Source organism: Siniperca chuatsi, linkage group LG21, assembly GCF_020085105.1.
Source record: "Siniperca chuatsi isolate FFG_IHB_CAS linkage group LG21, ASM2008510v1, whole genome shotgun sequence".
In the NCBI taxonomy this organism is placed as follows: Eukaryota; Metazoa; Chordata; class Actinopteri; order Centrarchiformes; family Sinipercidae; genus Siniperca; species Siniperca chuatsi.
In genome coordinates, this window is record NC_058062.1 from 14,306,916 (window position 1) to 14,326,184 (window position 19,269).

The 19,269-nt window shown below is 39.5% G+C and overlaps 1 protein-coding gene across 2 annotated transcripts in view; it reads left to right on the forward strand.

The window, feature by feature from the left end:
* The first annotated feature begins 376 nt into the window (after positions 1–376).
* baiap2l1b (BAR/IMD domain containing adaptor protein 2 like 1b) overlaps positions 377–19,269 on the forward strand; it is a 33,180-nt gene continuing 14,287 nt past the window's right edge. The window contains exons 1-6 of one of the 2 annotated variants that reach the window (XM_044181985.1): positions 377–791; positions 3,322–3,397; positions 3,759–3,845; positions 11,785–11,846; positions 13,579–13,650; positions 14,196–14,330. In XM_044181985.1, coding sequence (XP_044037920.1) covers positions 741–791; positions 3,322–3,397; positions 3,759–3,845; positions 11,785–11,846; positions 13,579–13,650; positions 14,196–14,330 — 483 coding nt within the window. In that variant the 5' untranslated portion in view covers positions 377–740. Of the gene's footprint in view, positions 792–1,419; positions 1,497–3,321; positions 3,398–3,758; positions 3,846–11,784; positions 11,847–13,578; positions 13,651–14,195; positions 14,331–19,269 lie in introns of those variants that run through there. The other variant, XM_044181986.1, reaches the window with a different exon arrangement.

A 19,269-nucleotide genomic window follows, 5' to 3' on the forward strand; every position in this document is an offset into this window, starting at 1 on the left:
CCAGCTGTAAAACAGACATCCACAAATACATACAGGGTTGTATGAAAGTAACTGGAAATATTGGATAGCGATGCAAAAAGCATTTTAAGGGTGTAGCAAAAAAGTACTTTTTAAAACCGTAGTAATAATGGTGGTAAAATGTTTACAGCAGTTGTAGATTTCTTTCTTTAGGGCCAAAACACATTGAAAAGCCTAAATCAAAATAGGTCTATCAGTTTGGGCTTTGCTGTGAACTCTCATTTAGCAGGTCAACATATTCAGCTCTCACACTGGTACTGGTGCGACAAACACATTGTGATCAATGATAAGATTTAGCAAAGGCAACAAAGGGTTTACTTTGAAAGTAGCCAACCGGAACACTGGTGTATTCTTTTATTCCGGTCGACTTGACGTCCTGTCCACCTTTTCCTACCTTCATAGGCCTCCTCCCCTTCTCAGACCTAACCACCTACTGCAAGTTTGACAGTTCAGCTTTTTTGTGTGTGCTGACGCGCAGAGCAGCAGCAGCAGACAGGACTCACTGGGCTTACTTTGATCTTTTCCTCTCAGTTTTATCATTGTTGTTTGTACGTGTGCGTCTTGCGTCACCTGCTGGCTATGAAGAATTTCATGTATCCGTAGGTTTGGTCACTTTTACCCCTCTTGGATCTATTTTTGGTTGGCGTTGTTGTAGTTTTTTTTTTTTAGTTTTTTTTTTTAATTATTTCTTTGTCGGGCGTCGCGAGGGATCTAAGTTAAACATGTCGAGGAGCACGGATGAGGTGTACAAGCTAACTGAAAGTACATACAAGGTGGGTGTGAATACAACAGGTGCGACCACGACACGAGAAAAAATACCTTCATATATCCATGTGTCCACTACTGAAACAGTTTCACCCGCTGTAGCTTAACTTTCCAGTGTCAAACAGTGACTTTTTACCTGAACAACGTCTAACAGGTGTTTTTAATTAGCCTCAGTTTATTTGACTAGTCCAGCTAGCTGAATATTAAACTGTTCACTAAGTAGTAACGTTACAGGCGAAGATGGAGTGAAGGGTTAAGTCAGTTTATCTTGTTTTTTGGTTGATAATATAGCATAATATATAGGCTAATATGTATTATGATAAAATAGTATGTATTAAAAATAAGTGTCATTACTGTAAACAAGTTATTTTTAACATTTAAGTAGGGTCTTGTGCTTTTTCAGTTTCCCTGGGCTGAGTTATTAGTATAACATCTTCTTCATTTACCACTGCATCAGTAAAATACCCAGAGTACAGACAGACTGCAGTGTAGAGACAGTTTAATGCAACAGTTTTTACTTGGAGTTCAGAGGCTTTCTGAGAGCCAGTAACTGACTATTAGTGAGTTTGGATCACTGGTTTTGAAGAAAATAGCCCCACCCTAGGAGTGCCATTTCCTCATTAAAGTGCTGCCTCGGTTGATCAGCATCATCTGAACTCCTCTACTCTGGCAACTGTGCCATCCAGTATTTAACTTGAATTTATTTTCTAAAGGTAAGTGGGTGCTTTTGAAAGTGAATTGCTGTTGGATGGTGGGGAAAGTGTCCTTCAAAACAATTTGAATAAATGGCCACTTGCGTCATGTGAAGTACTGTTTGTTATGTGACTTCGTCAGGGTTAAAAGATGGATGTGAGCCACACACAGTCAAATCCCACCAAGTTTTAACTTACCACACTGTTAAGTCAGGTCTGCATGCTGCACTCCACAGGTGGCAAAATCTAAAGTGAAGGTGAGTGTGTGTATAAAGAGTCTGGAGGGGGGAAAAGTACTTAATGCTTTTTCTCACAAGCATTTAGCCTTCTTGAATAGCTTTTATCTGTTGGCCTCCTCCCGGGACAGCCCCCACAGCTCCTTGGTGTGATGAAATGCAGGAAAAAGACTCCAGGTTTAATAATTTAGCTGGGTGTGTGTGTTGCGTGGTAAGATTATACAGCAAGCTCCTCGGCAGCCATCACCTCTGGTTCGCTACTATAATCAACAGTTGCCCAAGGCTCCCAGAATACTACATGTTTACATGAGTAGTGCAGCAAATTAGGGCTGAGTTGTGTTGTCTTGGTTGCACAAACATTTTCTTCATGTGAATGATTTCACAGTTGACATATTTGACATGTTTACTAAATTCTGAATTATGTATACTGTCATCAGATTGACAGTATCTGTAGCAGCGGTCGACCGATCAATCGGTGCCGACAGGATGTTTTACAAGCTATCGGTATCGGCAGAAGCTCCAATAGTGGCCGATGGCTGTGCAGCCTCCACCAGTCATGCGGGGACATTCATCACGTTTTGCATGGAGGCTCCATACACGATACCTAAAGAAACTCCATACCTAGATTTTTTTACAGTGAGTTTGATGTTCCGTTCCAGATTTATATACTTATTTAGGTATTTATAGACTTTGAATTAGATGTTAAGTTCAACAGTTATCCAGTTTCTAATAAACATTATTAATTTGTCCAAAAAAAAAAAATTGCGGGGTTGACATCGACCGATTAATCGGCTAGCGGCTTTTTCCTGCTCCAAACTATCGTTATTGGTCGATCTCTAATCTTTAGCTTATGTGTCACTTATTGACAAAGGTCTGAATCAGAAGGGAGAGATCACTGCTGTGCTCATGAAACATTGTTTGCCATGTGTTACTTAAGGTGGTGGTTTACCAAAGTTGTATCATTTCCTTCATTCTGGTCTTGGGTGTGAACCTAAGCTAAGACCTTATCCTGTCATAGTCATCACTACGTTAGACATGACAGGGAGAAAGAATAGCTCAATAATGCACATAATTACAGAGATAAGTGCTGAGTCTAAGACATGATTACTGATGTTAGTTCCACTCTGTGACATTGATCAAGGAATGTTAAGAATGACGAACCTGCTCCTGCTGGTTTTTGTGTGTTTTGGATGTAAAAACCCAAAATAGCATGTTGGAAAAATCTGCTTTTCTTCTAATGTCTTTATTGTTTAATTGGTTTTGTTTCCTCTCATTCTCGTACTTGAATTCTTTCTTTTCTTTTTGCAGTAATGTCTTTCATTCTTCAGTCTCTCTTGTGCCATTTTGCATGTAACATGTAAGACTGCTTGCATGGCATGCAGGTGAATTTGTGCCTAAAGGTCATAGGTCGTAGCTCCTGTTAATAGTCAACAGGGTTTAACATGACTTGTGTATTTCATTCTTCCCCACCTTATTCACAGGTGATGTCACTCAGTCAGGTGGACACAGGTCACCCACCTGTTAACCCAGATGTGTTTCAACCGCATAACAGTGAAAACCTTGAATGAAATTATGACTAACTGTCTATCCTTTTATCTCCACCCACCCAGAGTGTGATGGATCACTTCAACCCAGGACTGAGGAATCTGGTCAACCTTGGCAAGAACTATGAGAAATCAGTGGCTGGTGAGCATTTTTACTACATTAATAAACATTTACAGTAACTTGGAGTTTAGAAAAACAGATGCTTGTAACTAGAAGGTTAAAGTGTGTCTGGGAGAGTAAAGGCTTTTTTGCTGATCTCCTTCCTCATGTGTCCACTCCATTGTCAGAAAAAATAAAAAAGGGATGTTTAAACTTTCTGTCTTACAGCCAAGGCTCATTAAACATTTTGGGTGTTTTGCCTTATGGGTTTTGTTCGAATAGACCTGAACTTTTTTTGTCCAGGTATACCAAGCCAAAAGTAGTAAGATTATTTAGGGTGTTCAATGGTCTTCAGCGTGCACTATTCTGACAAACATTAATGATCATTTTATCATTTCCCCAGCAATGACCATGGCGGGAAAGTTGTATTTTGATGCAATGTCTAAGATTGGGGAGAGTGCTGCAGTGTCTCCTGTCTCCAGAGAATTAGGTAAGTTTCCATGTCGCCCTGTCCTCTGACTCTCTACTGGGATGAACTGGGGGGAATCTTTTAAGCAAAAGATCAATGAGACAAACAGTAATAAACGCAAGATAAAGCAAGGTAACATAAATACCCCCAGTCATAGGTCTTAAACTCTGCCAGCGTGAGCTCATCATGCAAGTAAGTTTATCTCCAAAAAGTCCTGTTAGCCGAACCTGCTCACCTTTTCCTTCAGCCTGGATAGAGGAATCTGCACTCAGTCTCATAAAGAATTAAATATTTGATACACAGTGGGGAATCCATGCAAAACCTTAAATGTAACATACAAAATATGAAAAGCTCCAATCATTTTTGTAGATGTGGTTGTGGTGTGGCATTTTTGATGAAAAAAGGTAAAGAAGAAGAATAAGTAAAAGTGTGTACTGTCTTGTCTTGTGTATCTTCTCATTATCATTGAGATACACAAGCCAGGGAGCACTGTAGCTTGAGACAGCCGCAGTCATACTTTGATTAATGCCAGCATGCTTGTGATGGATGTACCACTGTGCGTGTGCTAAGCTTAGACATAAACCGTGGCGTAGGGTTTGTTTGGTTCTGTTTGTTTCTAGCCAACTCCCCAGGCTTCAGTCCCCACAAGCTTATTTGCAGTCCAAAGATGTCTGGCATCCTAACTCTTTGTCACTAGTGGCACACTTTGATTTAACCGCTGTGTGTCTCTCAGCTCCCCTGCTGATTAGCAGCAAAACTGCTAATTAAATTCAGCAGCACAATGAGAAGTGCCACCTGGTGTACTGGTGTCAATTTCCTGGCACAGTTAAAATTATACTCCACCCAAAAAATGAAACTTTCAACCTGTGTAGACCTGAAGGTTAGCTGTAAAAGTTTGTAATTTGCTCCTTAATGAAGAACTGCGGCTGGTCAGATCGAATTCATCTTGGCTGCAATGGATTCTAATGGTGACAAGTTTTTATTGTGCAAAGTAGTATGATTATAAATCCACAACTCAGCTTACCATCCCTCCATCTGTTCAGTTTCCTTGAGTGTTTGGACAACTGAGAAGTGATAATGCGGAAGGAGAAGTTTCAGTGGATTTTTGTTACTTTCAACCATGGTTAAAACTTCGTCACAAATGTTTAACAGCCTGCTTTGTCTAAATCTACAGGTGGTTGGTAGTAAAATAGAAATCAAAATATTGATTTTTGGGTGGTTCATCACTTTAATAGATCATGTTGTGTACAGGTTGTGGATGTGAGTGTATTTGTGTCTACTGTATTTTAAGGTCTGTGATCTTCTCACATTGCAGACTGACTGTTTTTCTTCTAGACATAAACATAATCACATGGCAGAAACACTGTGGTTTGTCATCTGTAGGTTATAAAATATAATCAGTGTGCAGGTGATGCACTTTTGCTTTCAGTCTCGGATAAACAAACTGGCATGTCATCTATTTAAGGGATGACAAAGGACTGACATTGTTGGATTTTCAACCCAAAATACCCAAATTGCTTAAGGAAAGCACATCTGTTTGAACTGATTTTCACCTGTATTTAATGTCAACATGCATCCAGAGTTGTTGTTGGTTCCTGCTGTAAGAGGGCCTTGTTTAGAGCAGTTTACACTAAATAAGGTCCTCTTATGGCGAGCACAGCTTGGAATATGCTTCCTGTAATAGGAAGTGAAGAGGAAATGAGGGGAGGGGACACAAACAAATTGCTGATTATTATCCAGTAAGTAATTTAAACAAGTCCTATTTTTTACCCAATTATCACCTGTTTTAATATTCAACATAAAGACAGTATAAATTCCCCTTTTTTTTGAAAAATAACAGACATAGACATGCCATTAGCATTAAAAAATAATAATAATTTGTAGGGTGAAACCATAATGTCCAGGCAGAGTCGCACTCACCCCTGACCTGTGGACACAATCCAGCACCCACTAATCCCTGTATGAGAGAGACAAACAGAGACAGGGAGAAGCACTCTGGTCTCATAACAGATCAGTTTAGTCTGAGTCATTATGGGGGATTATGTAGAGCAGGGGGTTATTAAATACACACTACAAACATTAGTTTAATCTAATGAACCAGACCTGTAAACCCAAATGCATTGTAACTGGAATCTGCACTACACATTCCTATAACCAGCCGGGATGTCCGACCTGTGACACTTGTACTACAATATAGACTTAAAGAATGATAAGGAAGCAGAATTTCTCACTAGATACATGAGGTGTTTCACAAAGAATAAGAAAGTCTCTGCATCTTGTTTCTGAGTCTGCTAGTGGATGTAGTGAAGCTGCCCCGTCAGAAACCTGAGCTTCAGTGACTCGTAGCCAACCAGAAACCAGATACTCTCGAGAGGCATTGGAGGACCGGTGCACCTCGTCCTCCTACCTTCTTCCTTTAATTCCTTTAGTCTCCCCTCTCCTCCTCCTCCTCCTCCTCCTCTGCCAGAGTTCAAATATCAACAGTTGTTTCATTCAAGCACTCGGGTATCTGACCTGTTTACTTCTCTGGTCAGAACAGGAGCAAGAATTAACATCTAAAGGAGCAGGATGTATAGACACCTTGAGTTTGGGCCTTGCTGTATTCAGTTCTTCAAACTGTATTTGAGGTGAAAGTCTTATAGATGCTCGATACTAAAATGTTGTTGGTTTCCTCAGAGAATTTTGACAAGGATGTCAACTGAGACACCATGACCGTGCAGCATTTTGTTGTCCGTAGGGAACTGAATCTCATCCAATCTTGTCCTTTTACAGCAGCAACGGCTTTGCAGGCGCTTCATAGCCCCATGCACAAAAACACACACACAAAAACACACACACACACGTCCTTTGATGGTCCTGGCCTGTTCAAATGGCATCAGGCCCACTTTACATAATCCAAGCATGTTTGCATAGTGTGTCAGGTGGCTCTCTCTGATGCCAGGATTATTTTGCCCACAGTCAAAAACAGTGTAAGAACTGTGGGCCGCTTTGCATGCTACCAGCAAAAATGTTGTTTTCAAAATCAGCTTAAAGTAGGGAGCTGTCGTGTTTTTTTTTTTTTGTTTTTTTTGTACGCATCCAGTTCTGTTTATTTCACTCTCAGACTATATTTTACTTTATGTGTTCTACCTTATCACTGCTCCTTGGAAGCCACAGAGCTCACGCCTCAATAATGGAGCTTGATAACATTTTGCAATGTTATATCTGGTGTAATCAAGTGATCATTGTTCATAGAATGCATTTATAATGACACGGCTGAGTCTCTGCCTTTTACAAACGCGCGCGCGCACGCACACACACACACAAAGATTAGTGTGACCCTTTACATCTGCACATCATGGAATATGAAAGAAAAGAAAGACCAATATCATGTTTTTCTCTTTCTTTGTCTCACTTGCCATCCTATAGAATGCCGTATCAGAATGTGGCATGTTTGCTTGCATGAATGTTTGCATGTTTTACACATCACCATTACACCACCATTTACACCACATTACCCAAGTGAGGACAAGGCATGCTTTTACTGTAGGTGTTGTGCTGTCTTTCACATAACTCGACTGTATAGAAACAAAGATAGTGACAGTTTAGTATCATGTCTGAGTTCTTCTCTAATCATAAACCTCATTGCAGTTTCACATTTGCATACTGTATGGCTCATTCAAGCGAAAAGCTTGCTGAGTTGTCAGATGCTACCTTTTGTGTTTGAGTAACAGCTATCACCCCTGTAATAGTGAATGTAAAACTGCTCCACAAAGCACGGTATGTCCAGACATGACAGCAGACTCATTTACAGCCTGGGTAAACAGGGCTGTAGGCAGCCTGTCTGTATTGTGTAGGTTTATCTCAGTTTGGTTTTGTTAGCTAATGGCGCTGGATTGCTTCTGCTGTTATCCACATCATGACACACTTTTGCCCACACCTTACTGGATCAAGAACACCTGTTGCCCGGCAACGTTTTGTACAGACTGTGACAACAATAAATAAATGAGTGTGAACTGCTGGGAAAATACTGTTGATTCCTGTAACGTTACTGTAGCTAAGATCGTTGAGTACAGTCAGTAACGTGACACATTTGCAGTGATTTCATTATTCAGATGTAGTGACATGTTGATGACTCACAAATTTTTTGTCCTACAAATAAACCTGTTTGTACGACAGTCAGGTATTTGACTCAATACCACACCTGCTGATGTTTTTAAGATTACGTTGTTCTTATTGTAAGATAAGGACGCTTTAAGGTCAGATGTGTCAGGCATTCAGATCAGTTAGCCTGGCCATTTTACCTGCCTGGTTTACTTTTACCTCAGCATCCTTCTGAGTAATGTGGTGGACTTTTCTTATTCTTAGCCATCATGTGCCTCTACCCTCTTTTTTTTTTTTTTTTTCCTTTCTTCTAGTTTCTCATTTTCTGTGTCTTGCTATATCCAGCACTCTAACACACTCTTCATCCATTTTCTTCAATACTTAGGCCTACTCTACCTTTTCCTGCCTCACTATATACCTCCATTAACACACTTTCTCCCGTTTCCTCCCTTCCTATCCCAGGCGTTGCTCCCCGCTCAGTCCCTTTTCTCAGAATCAGAATCAGAAATACTTTATTGATCCCCAAGGGAAAACTCTTTTGTTACTGCTGCTCAGTATCTTGTCAATGCACACAGGAATAGAAGAACGAAGCAAATCAAAATATAATACACTATAACACAGGCAAGATAAATTAAGTACAAAGTGGATATAAAGTATAAAAGCTAAAATTAGTGTAAGTACCAAAGTGGATTTAGAGATTGATAAGTATGTATGGTATAATACAGTGTAATAATATAAGCACAATTATTTCAAGTATTGCAGAGATGTTAATGATCCAATGTCCAGTTTAGTGACTTAGGGTCATATAGACTGACACTTAGAGGGAGGAGTTAAAGAGTTTGATGGCCACAGGCAGGAATGACTTCCTGTGGTGCTCTGTGGTGCATTTTGGGGGGATGAGTCTTTCGCTGAAGGTACTCCTTAGTTTGACCAGCTCGTCATGGAGCGGGTGGGAGACACTGTCCAAGATGGCATGTAGTTCTCCTGCTCTGTCAAAGGGCAGATTAACTGGGACGAGAGTGGGGAAGGGCAGTGTTTACACACTGATGAATGTACAGGTCATAGTGATGCATCAGACTGGCCACTGAACATCTGTCAGGGATTTGTGTGGTAAATTTGTACATGTCTGAACGCTGTTGAGAAAAGGAAACTGGATTTTTTTTTTCACTGATTTTATAATTTTAGATATTGATGGGTTGAATTATTGAATTTGAACACAGAGAATTACTGTCAAGGTGCAAGGACAGCTGTTCCCTTTTATCAATCTTTAGAAAACCTTTCTGTGAGGTTTGTATAGACAGCTCCTTTTCACATTTTTGTAATATTGGTCTCTAAGCATCTACAAACCTTAACAGCAGTGCTTGAGACTAACGGCGTACTGCCGTCCCAGGGGTGACAGAAAATGTGTTTGGGATGAACAGAGATCTTCCCCGGGAAGCCCCCGGGAGAGCTAGTTAGCTGGTAACGGCGAGGGCCGGAAAAACTGTTTTTAAATGGAGTGTAATTTGTCAGCCAGCGGCAGCAACCGCATAATTGTCAGCTAACAAAAAAAAAACAACAATGTCGACCTATGGGGCAAAAGCCATGGTAGCTTTTCTAGTTGACAAATAATTTCCAGCATGGCCAGTAATGTTCACAATATGATTTTATGTAAGCCTGAATGACTTATCGATCTCCCTTGACTTGTTTGTGTTTGTATGCGCCATGTGGTCGTGGTGACGTAAACGCCACTACTGTATTACTAAATTGTTTTTTTGGAACAGTTCTGGGACGGTCGTGAGAAAAGGAGCCCTGCTTAACAGATATGGAAATATTGAATGACTAAAGTGATTTTTATTCACTGAGCCAACGCCTCCCCTGTAATGTTGTTACTATACCAGAATTTTAAACTTCGATACAATACTAATAGAAAAAAACGACACTCGATACCTCTTTTGATACCATGGCAAAAAGAAAATGAGTCTAGGCACACAAAATAGGGTAATTTTTTCATTTTCTTTTTATTAACCAGCACACAATGCTGGTACAGAAAAAGTCACTGAACACATATTGAGGACCTTCTTCCCCATTGTTTCATCTGTGCAGCCTTGGGTTGAAAATCTGATTGTAGATCTGTTTTTTTATAGCTTTGGTACTTACAATACTATCGAATGTATAATTAACAGAGATCATATCCTTTTAAACACTTGCTATCAAAAAACTATTGCAGTATTGATACTTTTGAGAACCTTACTCCCCTCTGTGATGGCCCAGGTTTTCCATTTGTTACAGACAAATTAGCTGTTCATGTGCTCTGAAGCAGAAGCTGCTGTATCTATACAGTGGAAAATCTTGTTTTAGGTTACATCACTGTTAACACCCCTGTGTACAGTACAGCTGTACTTGTTGGCTATTGAAGAATGTTTTTGGTTGTGACATTTACTCACTGTAAATGGAAAATAAATGCCTATGGGGAAAAGCTCAGTGCAGGATAAGGTCATAATATGCAGTATCAAGTTTCCATTCTGACAATTTGCATCCTACTTTTATATCCAAGACGACACATGATCCTGTGGTCTTCAGTCTATCATGCATCCTACATCTATGCTGCACACACAGAAAAGGTACCCAACATATACTGTACTCTCTATGATTTTCATTACAGCTGGAATAGCAATTAAGCAGAGGACGTCTTCCAAATTCCAAAGATTTAAAACAGAATAAACATTTTTTCAACAACCTGAAGTTGTAGCCACCGTTCAGCTGCTGCTGATTCTCTATCATTCAATAAAGCAATAAAGTGACCCTCCATCTGTGCTAAGACAAGTTTTCAGAATCGTTAGCCCACACACATTTTTGCAAACACACACACACACTGTGCCTGTGTCTACCAGTCATGTCATGTAAATACACACACAGGCAGAGGCCTTCTCAATCTGTGAGCAGCACTATTACCAATACCACTATCTTTCTGTTTTCAGCACTATCCAGCTCCACAGACAGTATGTTAGAAACAGACACGAGGCCATCTGGCTCAGAGTAGAGTCACTGCTCTTAGTGCTGCATAATGCTGCACAGCAATGACACATGCGTTTGCTGTTTGCTATTATTTATTAAATTAGTGGTCTTAGAAAAGTGTTTGGCAACTATAATTACATTTTCATCTTTTCTTATAACAAGCTTTATAGCGAGTCATATTCATACATTTTTGTGGGGCTGCAATAAAAGTTCGTTTTTGTATTTTATTTATTTGTTTATTGTATGTTTGTTTTTAGGAGAATGTTTCAGTAAAATACCCAAAATACTGTGAATTCAAGTATGATTCTGATTTTTGATGATTTCACTTTTAAATCACTGACAGCGTGCTTTGTACTGTAGCGGGAGGTCAATAGGAAATTTAATTACAATTTTTTAACATAATGATTGTGCTCCATAAGCCTAATTTGATTGCATTTGTGAGCAACATGCAAAGGCAGAGGGTTATAATTTGTGGCTGCCTGCCATCTGAGCTCTTTCTGATTAGCCGAGCAGTAGGTGGTCTGGTTTTTCTGGTCCAGGCACATGTGTTTATTTTCCTTTTCATCTCAATGAAGGGAATCCTTTGTAACATAATCTGTAGTCGGTGACATTTGATGGTTTTTGAGGTTGCAAATGACGCACATTATTTCTCAGCCATACGTTTGTTCATATACAGTGTGTATACATTGTGCTCATTGTCATTGATGACTGTTGTCAGTGTTGTGCACAATATCTTTAGATAAAATCATGTTTTCTGTTCAAAAAAGACCGAAAGAAAAAGCAAACAAGACCAAACAATTAGATTACCGCTGGCCTGTCTTTCTTCTGACATTAACCTGTACATTTTCCTTCTCCCTCTATTGTTCTCTCTGTGTGACAGGTGTAGTGCTGATGGAAATCTCAGAGGTCCACAGGAAGGTTCACCTTGAGCTGGAAGAAAATGTGAGTGCTAGATATGTTTTTGCACTTGGATACATACTTACAATTCTTGTGTAACCTAACTGCTCCCTAATTCAATTCATAACAGAACTTATCTCATTGCACTTTTCCTATAGAGCAGGTCTAGACTGTACTCTTTATAATATTATTTACAGAGACCCAACAAATCCCACCATGAGCAGGCATTTGGCAACAGTGGCAAGAAAAAAGTTCCTTTAAGAAGCAGAAACCTTGGACAGAACCAGACTCAATGGTGGGTGGCCATCCGCTGCTGCCGTGTTAGGGAGGGAGAGAGATTGCATTGCCTCACCCAAATGCACTTTGTCAGACACTGTCTCTCTCTCAACCTGTTGCTCAGTAAATTCTAGACAACCGCAAGTGAAGCCACAATTCGCTAAGCACCATTTAGTGGTTCACACTGTCAGCCCAGTAGCTTTCTCTCTCCTCCTCCCACCTTTTGATAGATAGACACTGCCTCCTTGCTTCCCTCCCCACCTACATCAACTACAGTAGCATCATGGACAAGCAAAATACAAAGAGGTTGGATGAGGAAGAGAAACAACAGGTTTGGGTTGTAGGAGCACCTGTTGGTTTATGTCCTTCTGAGAACTGGGGGCAGGTCTCAACATGCCCTAGGAAAACACCAGCTGGAGCTGTTACAATTTGGTGCATGGACTACAGTCTAATTTAGGCTGTTAGCATGCTAACACCAAAGTAGAACTGCAAATAATTATTAATATTTTCATTATTAATTCATCTTTGAATTCTTTTTTCAATTGATTTATTAATTGTTTAGTCTGTAAAATTATAGAAATTAAGGACAACTGCTCATTAGAAGGTTTCCAGAGCCCAAGGTGTCGTCTTCCATTTGTTAAAACAAGTTAAAAACTTAAAGGTTTGTGATGATATCAGGTAGAACAAAGCTGCAAAATCTCCCATTGAAGAAGCTGGAACATACAAATGTTTGGCATTTTCATTTGATAAATTACCTAAAGCAATTAATTGATTACTGATTGTTGTTGATACATTTTCTGTCCATCCACTAATCGAATAGACCACAATAACTGGTAACATTTATATTGTCATTTATATTAGAACTTAGATCTTAACAATCTTAAAATGTTGCACAAGCTTTGGGCTTGGGAACATAGATAATACCAGAGTTTGAAAATAACCTGTTAAAGTTGAACTTTGGGGCCTCTGAGACATTGTTGCTAACAGCATCAGTGGGTGGGTTGACTTATTAATGGACTTCAGTTGGTGAGTCACAGCATCAGTTCAGGTTCAGAAAATGATGGAAGAAAACCTTTCGCAGAGATGAGGTTATGTGTGTGACCTGGTCTCTGTGGTCATCTGTGTGTTTTTAAAAATTGGGTCTTCCAATTTGTTGGTCCACCCCACGTGGGCGCCGCCGCTGCATCACAACAAGGCTGTGGTGATGGGAGCGCTTCGACACCCTCACACTAATGAGAGGGAGCTGGACAGAAAGGGAGAGAAGTCTGTGGGCATTCCCACGCTTTGTTCCTGACTCATTCATAAGCGCAACCTCGGACTCTGCTCTCACCCCCGCACACACACGCACCAATGATCACTCTGAATGATCACTCTCCATTTCTCTCTTTGAGACTTACACAGCTGACAAACTATAGCACTCCATCCTCCCATCAAGTTTCTAATCACCAGTGTGTCTTCTTCCCCTCTCCTCTCTCTGGTTCCTCCTCCTCCTCACCTGAAGTTTAAGAGGTTCCACAGGGAGATAATAGCCGAGCTGGAGAGAAAGACTGACATGGATGTCAAATACATGACAGTGAGTAGTTTCTGTGTGTGTGTGTGTGGTGTGTGTGTGCACAACAGTGTGCATGCCTGTGCATGTTTGTTTGTGTGTCTGAGTCATTCTGTGGCAGCAGCACTCATCCATCCCCCTCAAGAGAACACACACCATATAAAAGTATGTTTTGTTATGTTGCCTGGTACATTTTGCATGTTTATTAGTTGGGCACAGAATTATTGGGAAGAACACGTGTACATGTCTGTAAGCTAAAGGCCTTAGTGTGAAACATTTGATTATCGATAGTTGTGATCACGAACAAGATGAGGAGGTAGATGGATGGAAAACTGTGCTATAATTTTCTGTCATTATGACAACATTCACAAAGTTATCTAACATGGGTTAGATAACTTTTTGGAAAAAAAATTCACCAATGTTTACACCACTGAATTGAAACTGCAAATCAATATTGAGCCAGTTATTCTAAAAGAGCAAACTCGCTCTTGTTTTCTGCTACTTGACATGGTTCTGGCAAATATCAGGTTGGTGCTCCAGCATTCACATGGATCTTTCCTCTGCCACAGGCCACGTTTAAGAGGTACCAGATGGAGCACAAGATGAAGCAGGACTCTCTGGAGAGGTCCCAGTCAGACCTGAAGAAGCTGAGGAGAAAGAGCCAAGGCAAGAACGCCAACAAGTATGAGAACAAGGAGAGCGAGGTGAGATGGACGTAGACACACCTACGGACATGTGACACATCATACATGGATGCTCTTTCTTTTACACACGCGCGCGCGCACACACTCAGACGTGTTCATATGTGCATAGACATAATTACACAGACACACATTCATTCATAAACCTTAACACCTGAGAGACACCATGTCAAAGCCGGTGTAACAGTAGTTGAGGACAGTTGTCTGTGAAGTCATGCAGGAGAAGATCTATGTTTGTGTGTTGTTGGCTTCTTTTGTCCACAAATACACCCGCATGCAATCCTCTCTTGCTCCACCCACATGCTTACTGATAAAAGTGGGCACACACATGCACAAACAAGGTAGAAAGTTAAAATTTCACCAGAGTTGCTAGTTATAAACTACTGTACAATCTATACAATTATCTGCATAGACTTGGATACAAGTGCTGCACCCTCTCCACACTTAAATGGCTGTCAGTCATCTGATCATGAATGTAAAGTGGACATTCCTATTCATAGCAACACTTTGCTTCCATGTCAAACACAGAAGAGGATGTATTAATTCATGTGGACTCTTGAGACATGTTTGTTTAATGCAGAATTAGCAGAAGTATAGAGTGATGTTAACACACACAGCTGTGTAACTTTAATATTCATTTCTAGTTTTATATCTGCTTGATTTAGTGGTTGGAAGTGTTCAGTTGAATCTACAGCTAAGTGTGTCAGGTCCTACATTGTAATATGTTTTGAACTTAGGTTGGTCTTTTGTGCCAATTCTGACCATCATTCTAATTGTAATAAGTATCATTCATGATCCAATGGAAAATAAGTTACTGATTTCATCACAGTTACCACAGGTGGTTTACCTGAGTGTACAAAATGAATCACTGTGGAATGTTAAGTCATTACAGGCAGTTTAAGTGGTTATGGTGCCACCACACCCTAACAGTGACACTACAGAATGAACATTGCAGCAGCTGCGACCCTGAGAGCGCAGCAGCCTCAGATCTAACGTAACCTTCCTACCATCGATCCAGTCAGGCAGCCTGTTCACCTGTGTGTATGTGTGTTTGGGTGTGTGCGTGTTTGGGTGCGTCTGTGAATGTTTAAGGGTTTGTGTATTCTGTCAACACGGTCTACCCTACCCCTAGCCTGGCAAAGTTAAAGTGAGAGAGAGAGAGGTAGAGAGAAGCAACCAAACAGGAATTGCGTCACGAATATGTAGGTTTATTGTAGCTTTAACCTTCCACATAGACTTTAATTCATCATTACCCAGAAAAAAATCTCTTGATAGAAACAAAAAATAGTTATATAAACTTGAATTGCAGTGTAAGCATGTTGTCAACCAGAGCTGAAGCGATTAGTCGATTATTTGATTGAAAAATTTATCGATAATTGTTTTTCAAGCATTAATATTGAAACAAATGCTAAACATTCTCTAGTTTCAGCTTCTCAAATGTGAGGTCTTGCTGCTTTTCTTTGTTATATATCATAGTAAACTGAGTAACTTTGAGGTTTTTTGGCTTTTGATCAGACAAAACAAGATATTTGAACATGTCACTGTGGGCACTGTGACGTTTTGGTGGGCATTTTGTCGCAATTTATTTTTATATTTTATAGGCTAAACAACATCTAGGAGATTACTTAATAATGAAAAAAGTTAGAATTACAATGGATCTAAGAAATTAAAGTATATTTTACAAGCAAGCTACTGTATGAACATTATGAATATATGATGAACTGAAATTTCTGGCTTCTTAGAAAGTATAGACTTCCTTCCTCTTCTCTCCTGTATTCTTTTCTTTCATGTCTTTACTTCTTTTGTTTTCTCATTCCTTTTCCCACTGTATCCCCTCCTTCACCTTCTTCTGCTTCCTCTTTTCTTCTCACCTCTCTTCTCTACCTCACCTTCCCACCAAACCATGAATCATCAGTATTCGCTCGCCGCTGTGCTCACTTATCTGATTTAAGGCCAGGTATTAGGTTTTAGACACCCGACAGACACAGAGATGGGCTGGAAAACAGACAGACAGGGTGTCCAGGCTTAGATGCAGGAGTTTACAGCAGTATATTATTCACCAGACACCCAAGACACTTCAAGCTGAGAGCAGAGACGTGATTTAAGTAAAAAAAAAAAAAAGAGTGCTGTCCGAACTGTCGAACAACTGATTTTAATCTCTGTATACAAGATTAACAAAGATTGAGATATGTATCAAGGCTCTTACGTGTCAAAGAGGGAAAAGTGTGTAGTGTGTTTTTCTCTTTATGTCTTATCTCTCTGTTGCCACCCCTCGCTCTTTCTTTCTCAGGATAAACACAAGTCGTCCATAGCAACAAGCTTGCTGCAGTGTTGACAGATGTAAAGTGATTAAGAGAGTGTGTGTGTGTGTGTGTGTGTGTGTGTGTGTGTGTGTCGAAATAGCATTTCACACTCCCCCTTTTTTCCCTCATCCACTTGTTAGAAGAAATTATGACACCCACTAATACAGTTTTGAAAAAGGTGTTCACTCTCTCTCTTTCTGTCTCTCTTAATTCTGTTCCATTCAAATTATCGTTATTGGCATGAAATGCTACAGTTCTTTCCAAATCAAAAGACAAGAATAGATAAAAATAATTAAAATTACTTTAAATGCATGTGATACATTTCGTAAATAATTTCAAGGAGAAGTAATGAAATTATAATTACCCCGTAAAACATCTAAGTTAGCTAAATGAATGCAAGTGATACATATTTGGAGATCTGGAGCCAGATGCATAAAACTGTGTAGATTAATTTCGTCACATTTATAAAGCTGTGCGTTCGCCTGTTTCTGTTTTGTAAATCTCAGTCATTGTGAAACTGGACGCACATCCACTCCCACAGTTCATAAATGGAGAGATACTTGTGCCCGCTCCAGCACTCATTAGACCTGTCAGTGAGAAGAACGGCAAAGACAAAGCGCAATTAACAGATTGTGTTGCATCGCTGAGATTTTCCAACAGCAGCAGAACAACTGTCATTTCACACGGCTGTGGCTATTTATAGCGCCCGTACCACTAATTCATCACATGTACCTGTAAACCATCATCCGCAATGATATCTCAATCATTATTATTAAACGTCACATCAATGATCAGTGATTGATTTGTAGAGCTCATATTGTAACAGAATTTACAAAGTGCTTCACAATTCAGGATACAATTAAAAGATTATTAACAGGGAAATTATGGCTCAGACGTAAATAAAAGCTTATAGTTTATAAAGTTTATAAACGTGCATTTGATTGACATTTTACAGAACGCTGTGTAGACTGCAAAAATAATAACACAATCAGTGAAACTGGCACACAACTTTATAGTAAAACATTGTAGGTTTGGTTTACCTGCAGCTATCTTTAGAAAACTGTGTGTGCGCCTGGTCTGAAGTCTGTGTGAGGAGCGCACATTCTCTGCGCTTTCTACTTTTATAAATACCAAACTCACTTTTCCTCTCCAAGTGAAAGAATTTGAAAGTGTTTTTATGTTTTTGATTACATTTAAAATAAAATCTTGAAACATGGGCTTACAGCAGCGGCTCTGGTTTAAATCCGGCCCTTTGCTGCATGTCATTCCTTCTCTCTCCCCACCTTTCCTGTCACTCTCTGTCACTATCCAAATAAAGCAAAAATGCCACACACAATAAAAGGGTAGATCTAATATCAAATATTTTTGAAATTTGTGTAGAAGTAACTGCTAATTTATTCCTTTTTATCAGAATCAGAAATCAGAATCAGAAATACTTTATTGATCCCCGAGGGGAAACTCTTTTGTTACAGCTGCTCACTATCACATCAGTGCACACAGGAATAGAAGTACTAAGCAAAAAATATAATACTCTATAATACAGGTCAGGTAAATTAAGTACCAAGTGGGTATAAGTATAAAATTAAAATAAGAGATATATAATATATAGATATTGAAGAATGTGGAGCTGAAACCACACCTTTCTCTCACTCCATATTTTTGTAAAGATACATTTCCAGCACATTTTTACTGCGCACTGATGATTGGTATACATTTGGAATATAGTCAGATTGTATCACAAATACCACTGTACATATATACAACAGAGTCAAATACTTTCTGGAAGTCAACAAAGCAGGAGTATACTTTAGATTTGTTTTGAATAACATGAAGTTCAGTTAAAGTTTTCAGCATGTGATCTATTGACAGTTTCTCATAAACCCAATCTGACTTTGGTTTAATACAGTATGTTATAAATACTTGGTATTCGTCAGTTTATTATGCTGCAGTAAAGCTTTCCCTTATAGCAGCAATGTGAGATTATGGGATGTCTCAGGTGAATGCAAACACCAGAGGGGTGTACTACAAAGCAAGTTCGACATAGCCAGGCTTTCTTTGCGTTAGCTGGCTCGACAAAACCCCAATAAGAGATAATGGGTATCACGACGGTGGTTATCAACTTTCCTTTTTAATTATTACAGCAAAAAGCAGCACAGTTGCTGCAAATAAGGCAAGTAAAGAATGCTGGCAGAAAATTGTTAATCGTGTAAATTTGTAAGTTAATATATTTATTTAACTGCTCAGAGCACTCTCAATGCCTCCCGTTTATTTATTTAGATGTGACAACTGCACATTGTAGAGCTCTTAAACTTTAAACTTGATACATTTAAAGATTATACTCAATACTCATCACTTTAGTCTTTGGCCAAATGAAAGTGAAATTAATTTTATTGATTGAATATTATCTGTGATAAAAACCAATAGACTAATCCATTTTTCTAATCAGTGTTCTATTAGCTGCATTACCAGCAGTGTGAAACGGATCTGGCAGCTGATCAGCATAAAAACATCATCCAAAGTGGTCTGTACTGGTTGTGCCTTCTTCATTCTTTCAGTGTTAACATCACCTGAAACGAACTGGGAAAAAAAGATTTTCAGATTTTCTGGATCACCAACTGAATGCCTGTGGGCAACGCGAT